General features: G+C 37.4%; 1 protein-coding gene across 1 annotated transcript; it reads left to right on the top strand.

Moving 5' to 3' along the window:
- The first annotated feature begins 590 nt into the window (after positions 1-590).
- Positions 591-9,032, top strand: LOC110777945 (synaptonemal complex protein 1). Its single transcript, XM_021982543.2, has 19 exons — positions 591-1,049; positions 1,136-1,185; positions 1,291-1,498; positions 1,585-1,710; positions 1,886-1,984; positions 2,376-3,052; positions 3,137-3,385; positions 3,491-3,619; positions 3,712-3,780; positions 3,914-4,024; positions 4,737-4,844; positions 4,924-5,034; positions 5,115-5,201; positions 5,786-5,851; positions 5,957-6,061; positions 6,632-6,715; positions 6,835-6,897; positions 7,118-7,227; positions 8,686-9,032. The coding sequence occupies exons 1-18, from the start codon at positions 887-889 to the stop codon at positions 7,223-7,225; spliced, it is 2,613 nt and encodes an 870-aa protein (XP_021838235.2). The 5' UTR covers positions 591-886; the 3' UTR covers positions 7,226-7,227; positions 8,686-9,032.
- Positions 9,033-9,388: the final 356 nt, after the last annotated feature.

Here is a 9,388-nt window from a genome sequence, read left to right as displayed (position 1 = left end):
GGATTTTTTTACCCTCCCCCACTTCCAAAATTTCTAGCTCGCTAAACCGTATTGGGCCAGTAAAAGATGGAACTACATAAAAGTTGATACTCAGGCAAAACAAAGCGAAAGATGAAACTACATGACAATTGATACTTAGGCAAGATCAAACTAATTAATTCTGGAAAGAATTTGATTTATAAATTCACCACCCACTTATTCAAGAGAATCCAAGGAAATCGACGATAAGAAATCTTTATTAATGTTGTTTAATTTATACTAGTGTATACTAAAATCTATTTTGTACATTTTAAATTTTGGCGGTATAATTGGTTTGATGACAACCTATGACCCGAAGTGACCACCAAAATTAAAATGGAGGGTATGAACTTTATTTCATGACAAATTTGGGACAAAATATGAATTCATTTGTTTGTGCTACTTAATCAGTTGATTTTCGTATACAGTACGCCGTGTGACTTTTTTCATGGAAAATACATTAACAATATTAATTTTAAATTGTTTAGTGGTATTGTTTTTCTTTTGTTGTAAGAGAGGAGAGACTCCATTAAAATAAGGGAAAATTACATTAATTGTTCAACTTATGTTAGAAATCCAAAACGCATTTCCCATTTCTCGCATTTTCCCCAAAGCAGAATGATTCTCCGTGAAACGAAACCTATAAATAGCTCAATATGGCGCGAAATTCATTTCAAATGCTCAGTTCTCTCTGAACTGAGAGAAGAAAGGTTAGAGAGGGAGACAGAGAATAGAGAGAAAGAGAGGAAAGAAAGGGAGAAATCATTGATTTCAGAGATTCTTCATCAGCCGTAGCTGCCGTCATTCTAGGTCGCCGTAACCCAGTTCTGGTCGAGAGCTTCAATCGGCGATTATCCGACACTTCAAAATGCAGAAATTAGGGTTTTTCGGCATGAAAAGCTTAGATCAATTCAAAACCTTAACAGGATCTGCTTCAGGAACAGGAACTGCGAGAACATTGCAAATTTCTTCGCGCTCATCTACCGATTCAATTACATCAGGAAATTTCGCGAGCTTGAAGCTCACAGCTGGTTCGTCATCTACTTTTCAGTCCTAATTTCAGAAATTCACCGTTTTTTTTTGAGGTTGAATTCTTTCTGATGGCGAGGATTTTCAGAGAAATTGGTGAAGGAACAAGCATCTGTGAGAACCGACCTCGATATTGCGGTAATTTCTCTCTCAATTTTAGGTTTAGTTCAAATCAAATACTGAAGTAGCGATTAGGAATTTGCGGAAGTATCTACTTCAACCTTGAGTTTTGAAATTGATTAGAATTCGAAGTTGAAGAAATCTCTGGAGCATATTCATGCGCTGGAAGAGAAGCTACAAGCAGCTTGCAATGAGAATGCGAAGCTAAAAGTGAAGCAGAAAGAAGATGAAAAGCTATGGAAAGGTCTTGAATCGAAGTTCTCTTCAACGAAAACCTTATGCGATCAACTCACTGAAACCTTGCAGGTCTTGGCTTCCCAAGTCCAGGACGGTAAAAATCCCTTCATAATTTTCTCTTTTGCAATTCGTGTTTCAGTATTGTTCTAGGTTTTTACCAGATTTCTGCGTAATGAGCAGCGGAGAAGGATAAACAGTTGATTGGAGAAAAATTAACTGCGAATTCGGCTGCATTGGATACTCTAAATGATCAAATGAAGAGTTTATCCCTTAAATTGGAGTCAGCAGAAGAAAATGTTAGAGAACGTAAGTTTCTTCTCCTGTTATTATTCAATTATGCTGTGATGACTCCAAAAACAATTAATTACAAGACAGTTTAGAGGATCTCTGATCATGATTTAGATTGTGAAAGTGACAGTTTTAATGTTTGAAGCTTGTTTTAGAAAAAAAAATGTCAGTCTTATTTGATTTCTTTACTCAGGTGACCAGGCATTTAAGGAACTCAAAGAGCAGAAAGAGGGACAAGAGGTGCTTTATGATGATGAACGATCCAAAACTAGCAAGCATATGGAGGAAAAAGGTAGTCAAACTCGAAACTATAAGGCCTTTATAAGATCCCTTTCCCCTCTCCCAATTTATGTTCGGAAAATACGAATTGAGGTGGTTGTATAACATAATAGAGGCATTTGGTGTAATACTGTGATTGTACTAGCTTTTCCTGTGGATATTGTCACTTTGACCTAGCTATAGGTTTGTGTTGTCAATTAAATGTGGGTTGTAAATTTGTAATTACAAGTACCTTATCAGTTAATTTACGGAACAGATAATCCATTGTTGATAGTGTGCAATTATTACTTTAGTTGTAGACTGTTGAACTCTCCGTTTCTGGATGGTTTTAACTTTTGGATTCAGTTAATTTTTAGAATGAAGATATTAATTACTGAGGTTTTACTTGTGCTGTGTTTATGCAGATGCTTTGATCAAATGCCTTGAAGCGGACCTAACCACTAGCAGATTGACTGGTGAAAGTTTGAAGTCAAAATTTGATGATGCGAGTATGCAACTGAAATTGAAAGAAGAGGATCTTACCCGACTGAGAGTTTCTCTTGAAAATTTGGAGAGGGAGAAAATCGATCTTCAATCTAGCAATGATGACTTTTCCAAGAGATTAGCAGCATCAGTGCAAGAGACTCAAAATCTTAAGGATGTGGTTAATGCTTTTGCTTCAAAACTGGTTGAAATGGATGAGCACAGTTTGGGTGTTTCAAACAAGATTTCTGAGCTCTGCTCTGCCTATGATGCTTGTTCTAAGTTGGCGGAACAGGAAAGGGATCTCACTGCCAAGCGTGCTCAGCGGAAGTATGATCTTCTGCATCATCAGCACGTGCAGTTAAAATCAGAAAAGGATGAACTTCAATCAGTTAATCATGGATTAAAGGATAAGATAGACGAGCTTCACAGAGCACAAGAGTCTGCAATGGTGCAGCATGCTGAAGAATGTCACTCAACAGAAGAGAGGATTAGGAAGTTAGAGTCTGAAATAGAGGCTCTTTTTTCTAAGAAAACTGAAGCAGAAAAGTCTGTTGCCGAGTTGGAGGAGCAAGTTCGTAATCTTTCAGAGAGCTTAGGGTCATCTGAGAATGAAAAGGTCTTTTTCATGTTTTTAAGCTGATCTACGCTTTGCTTTAGCATCTCATGCCATAATCTCTATGACCCTTCTTAAAACCCGCAGAACGATCTGTTGATCAAACTGTCGAAGCTAGAGTTGGAAAAGAAGGAGAACATTGAGAAGCAGCAGGGAGATATACAGAAAAAGGAGGAAGAAATTGATGGTTTTCATAAGGAGGTTTTGAAAATCAATCAGCAGGTGACATCTTTGGAGGAGCAACTGAACAAGCTTCAGTCTGTTGTGGAGGAGAAGGAACAACTAATCTCGCAATACAAGGACAAAGAGAAGCAACTAGACAACCAAAACGCAGAGGTTTCTGAAACTGTCTTGTTATTATTTTATTTTATTTTGAACCGAGTACCTATAAATCCTCAGACGGGCATGGTCGCATTGAACTTATATAAAGTGTTTTCACAGATTCAGTCACAATTAGTCACTGCAGAAGGAAAGCTTGGAGAAGCTAAGAAGCAGTACGATGCTATGCTTGAATCTAAACAGTCAGAGCTCTCAAGGCATTTGAAGGAAATCTCTCAGAGGAATGATCAGGTCATATCATCTTTCCTTGGATATCACAAGAGGCAGATTAATTTATTAGAAAAGTATGTCACTTTTTGTTGACATTGGCTGCCTTCAAACAGGCAATTAATGACATCAGGAAGAAGTATGAAGTGGAGAAGCAAGAGATTGTTAATCTTGAGAAAGAGAAGGTTTGCTAACTGTTATTTCAATTACAACTATCCATGATTTATTTTGAGGGTGAAATTCGAGAAATTGCTACTTTATGTTGTTTAAATAATCTAGGAGATGGAAAATATTGATGATGCCTGTTTGTTCATATAGGCAGACATGACTGTTGCAGAGATGGAAAGGGTGTGTGAGAAAAGACTTGAGAAGTGCAGTGAAGAATCAAAGCAGAATTTGGCTCGCATCCAAGAAGAACATATCGCTCTGGTATGCGTGAAATATATAATTCATTTGGAATCAGTTTAGGAGGGAATACTTTATTCTTCTTTGTGCTGATAAGCTGATATTGCTGTTTGTCTTTTTGCTTGAATTTGGATACAATTTTGTCATCTTATTGCAAAATTCCATGCATGCCATCCATTCACAATGGGGTTGGAAGAATCTTTAATGCAAATACTTTTGAATATAGATTAAAGTGGACTAAATCAGAACTTCTATCAAATTCTCTTTTTCTTCTTATATGTTGTGTAGTAACTAGTAAGCCTATAGTTGTCTTTCCATTCAAGGGTCAATCAGAAACAACTTCCTTTCACTTTAGCAATAAGGTCTGGAAATGCATATTCGTAATTGTATGAATAGGGCTATGTACATTTTTATCCTATATTTCCCTGAGCTGGGCAGGACCTTCATTACAGGGATTGGATTATGGTATACGGTGCAGAAACATTGAATGTTGTCGGTAGTTTACCTTGACTAGTGATGTGATGTGATATTGTGATGTGATGTTACAAACTTACAACTTTTTGTTCCTGTCTACATGGACTATGAAGAAGTTTCACTTTAAATTAGTGCAACGGGCAAGTGTCTGTATAAGTTTTAAAAGGGGCAGGTTAGCTGAGTCTGGAGACGATGTGATCAAAAGTTCTCTGGTTATTCAACAGTAAATTCCTGAGTAAATTTTATCCTGTCATGTTCCTAGGTTGATCGCATGCAGAAGGAGCATGAAAGAAAAGAATCGAATCTTAAATCTGATCACCTTGAAGAAATGAAAAGTATCCAGCTACAGGCTGAGGATAAACTGAGAGAGGTTCACTTTTAGGCACTTTGAGCATTTAAGTTCTTATAAATGGATCAATTTCTCTGTCTAACCAGTTTGAGTTTACCAGAAAACAATGACGCTTAGGACTGAGCATGAATCCCGGATAAGAGCCTTAAGATTGCAGCATGAAGATGAATGTAAACAAATTCAGCAGGAGCTGGATCTTCAGAAATCTAAAGTGTGTGTCAGTGCTTCAGTTTCAGAGGATAGAGTTGTTTTTCTGATTATTTTATTGACTGGGATCTCATCAAATTACAGGAAGAAAGGCAAAGGGCTTTGTTACAGCTACAGTGGAAAGTGATGAGCGACATACCCCAAGAGGATCAGGAAGTAAACTCGAAGAAGGTTCGATGTTAACTTATCTCTCTCACCCCACCCCCCCACCCCCACCCCCACCCCCCCCCCCCCCCCCCCCCCCCCCCCCCCCCCCCCCGGTTAAACATTTTCAGTGAAAAATGATTTTCCGTGGAAAACTTTTTTCAATGAAAAGCACAATTCCAAACTAGTTTGTCTTTGTTTGTCTCAAACCACTTTACAAGAAAAGTAATAGAAAAATGAAAATTGGAGAAGATTGATGGGAAGAAGGAAGATGGTAAAGTGGTTTCTCTTCCTTTCAAATTGAAAGTGTTTTTCCACCTTTGAGAGAGTTATGGAAAATTGTTTTTCATCCCTTGCCAAACCAAACAAAGTAAAATGATTGAAAAGGGGAAAATCGTTTTCCATGAAAACGTTTTACACCATACCAAACGGGGCCTAAATGAGTATAATATGCACGATCCGATATTCCGGAAGTTTCTATCCGACTCCTGTTTTGTTTTGTTTTAAGCCTCTTTATGATGGATATCGCAAATTTGCATGCCTGAAAACATAATAGTGATATTTTGGACAATGACGATGGCTAAATCACTATATTTCTCTCTTTCCCTTAGGAATACTCCGTTTCATCAGTCAAAAAGAGAGACACAAATGGCACGAAAAAAAGCATGCCTCCTCCGGTGAGTGAGATAAGATGACACGAGAGCAAAAGCTTCTCCTCCTTCATAAGTCATCATGGTTTTTGTGTATTGCTGTCATTACATTTCACCATGTATGTATTTTAGGAACCGCGTCACCAAAATACAGTGCTGTCTCCAGTATCAAGCTTGCTAAGGAAAGTAGAGAAAGGAAACGCTGGAAATATGGACATGTCTAAGGATGGGAGAAAGGTGAGCTGTTTTAAGTTTCCCTAAATTCCTTATTTATGGAAATCTGAGGGTTTATTTCCTGTGCTGATGAGATCCCCTTCATCATTGAATTTTTTATCTGATCTATATATCTAAACTATTATACTAAAGCGCAGCTTTTTCCCCCCTCCAAAACCTTACATGTTTTTTTATATTTTAATTTAATGCTCTTTTAGAAACTAATTACAACCACTCATTTATATTTCTTGGAAATAATAATGATTGTAAAATATTTAATGTGGAGTAAATTACTAGGTGACTCCCTTTATATGTTGCATCTAAATACAACTCCTTTTTTTTAGTTGTTGGCATTGGAAATCAAAATGATAAACTAATGTCCACTTTGAAATTACCCATTGCCACTTATATTAATGTAATTTTGTTAGTTTTGTTAATGAAACCGTGCATTGCCTTGGTGCTAACTAGTATCTTACAAAACGCACCTTATATGGGCTATCTATACTGGCAAATTGATTCTAATTAGTGTTTAATCTAATTGGGCCTGCTGCTTATCTATATGCCTTGTTGAATATTTGCTTTGTACTATCACAGGCAACTCATCGAGAATTCGATGAGGAAACAACTGGAGGAACCGTGACCAAAAGAAGAAAGACCAAGAACACTGTTATGTTTGCGGTATACCCTTTAGTGAATTATTTTATAAAAAAACAGTTGAATTTTGGGGGGTTAGGAAGACGTGAATTACTGAAAACTTGAAAAGTCAATCTGAAACTTTGATTCATGTGTTGTCTTAGGATCCAAGAAAACATAAGAAGGTTGTTACTCCAAAAGCCAATACTCCTAAAAGCTCCATCAAGGTAATGAAAACTGTTGTTCACACTTGCTCTGGTTGTTTATGTAATCTGTATCATTAATTCTGAGTATTTTTTCAGAATAATTAGAGAAAACCTTCTGTTTGTCTGCTGGGGTTTAAGAATGGCCCTATTATGCTGTAGATATAGTCTGCATGGTTCTTGCTTTTGTAAGTCGCCTCATAAGTTACAGGATAAAAAAGTATGTCTTTTTCTCTTAATGCAGGCAACTAGAACAATGGGTCTCTCTCAGCCTACCAATATTGGTGATTTGTTTTCTGAAGGGTCTCTGAATCCATATGCTGATGGAGACGATCCCTATGCATTTGATTAAAGGTAGATAACCATGACCTAACTCTTAATTTTACGATTTTGGACAGTCTTATTTTATAAAATCATGCTATCTGGTACTTTTTACACTAGTTTAGTACACTAGCTAATAGTATCTGAGAGTTCTCTCAGCCTAGGTTTTTTTTTTTGGGGGTAAGCAAGTAAGAATTTTATTGCAATCCAAACACCCATTTACAACCAAGAGTTAAATGGCGCCACAAGCCATCTAGGATGGACCATGGAAACAGCCAGAAAACAGGAAAAACCTTAGTGACATATGCTGTCAAACCAAGTTTTATCCTCAGCACTAATACTAGAATTTACAACTGTAATTCTATATCTAATATCCATCTTTACATTTTTTTACAAAGTTATCTACACCCTTCATGCATCTGACCATTTTACAAAGTTAGCACTAATATTGATCCCAAAAAACAGTATTCCTGTTTTTCCGTAGCTGGTAAATCACGGCTATGAAATAAGATTTGAAGACACTTCTCCTGAATTTTGAGCATTTTACTCTCCTCATGCATCTGACCAGACCATTTAGGTTCTTGAACTTGTACCTGAAAACCAATCCAGGTTTGCACAGCTTCAATACATTTCTTGCTATAAACACAATCAAAGAAGATGTAGAATTGTGAGACTCATCTGCAACTCCACACAGTAAGCACAACTTATCAGAAGCCACGCCAAACTGTAAGAGTCTATCCTTTGTCTTCAACCTCTGCCTTAGAGCTAACCAGGGAATAAATTTGTGCTTAGGAATGGCATTTCTCTCCCAAACAAATCTATCCCAATTGCATCTCTCTTGTGTAGGCTTTAGTGCCTCGTACTTTTTTCTTATTGAATACTTGCATCCCTGCCCCAACAGAGCATGTGTGGGCCGCCCGGCTGGAGACCCGACACAAAAATGCCCTGCCCGAGCACGAAAAAAGCATGGCCCTGCACGGGCACGAAGTCGTGGGCCACAATTTTTCGGCAAAAGCACGACAAGGCACACTAAATTTAGTAAAATTAGGCTTAGGCATGACGACCCGGCCCGACATAAAGACCCTGGGCTGGGCCAGGGCCCTGTTTTGAACTTTTCGGCCCACCCCGATACAAAGCCCGACCCGGCCCGACGCCCGGCCACCTTTACAGACACTCTTCATCTTTTCCTTTATAGCACAAATCTGCTTCCAGTACCAACTGCAGGTACTCTTTGGTTTAAACAGTGTAGGTTTTATTTTGCCTCAAAAGAAAAATGTGTGAATTTCCATTTGATGTTTTCTTTTTTGCCTTCAAAATCTTTGATGGCTTGGTATTGACTTGTGCCATGTGGTTTACGAAGACAACAAAACGAAATCTTTATCACAATTCAGAACCTATTAAACAATTAGGTATCATATGGTGCATTGGTTGCAATATACTGCTCGTCTCTTGCTATCTTTTTTACTGATCCAGTTTTCAACCTTTTGGCAGATGACAACAGGTAGCGCGTTCCTTTCTTGTACAGGCCAACAAATATACAGCAGTTCAACTGGTTGCAGAGTTCCAGAATGATTCAGCTAATGCAGTATATTCTCATGTCCAGCTTTTAACTTCAGGATCAAGTGTAAATTCTTTTTGCATATTACAGGTCCGAATTTAAAAATTAGAACCATGTCAAAATAGTGTCAATGTTGTAAGATTTGACACTCATTGTTTCACTGCTAAGTGATACAATCAACATCAAGGATAAGATGATAATTGAGGAAGTGTGCAACTTTGTTTTGCCTCCTGATTGATTGATTTCTGCTTTTGTCTTGAGATTAGATTCTTCAAGTACATCCCCAATTTGAACAATTTTTTGTTCTCGTAGATTGGTGTTTGAGCTCATGTTGATCGATATCCTTCCAAGCAATGATAATTGATAGCCATTTACCCGCGCTTTTGGAGAAAGTAATTGATACTTCCTCTGTTCTCTTTTAGTTGCAACGTTTTAACTTTCACGCTTACTAATGCACATTTGTGACATTAATATCTCTAATTGTGTATAAGTAAAAGTTATAAAAAGTTGATAGGATTAAAATATAAATCGAGATGAATCTAACAAGATTGCACGTGACTATGTTTAAGTTTATGTATAAATCATCAATCGATCAAAGGAGAGTATGTGAATAGTGTAAAAGTCAAAACGTTGAAA

This window comes from Spinacia oleracea, chromosome 2 (genome assembly GCF_020520425.1).
Source record: "Spinacia oleracea cultivar Varoflay chromosome 2, BTI_SOV_V1, whole genome shotgun sequence".
Classification (NCBI taxonomy): Eukaryota; Viridiplantae; Streptophyta; class Magnoliopsida; order Caryophyllales; family Amaranthaceae; genus Spinacia; species Spinacia oleracea.
Note: the sequence above shows the minus strand (reverse complement) of the source record. Positions and strands in the feature narration are given on the sequence as shown.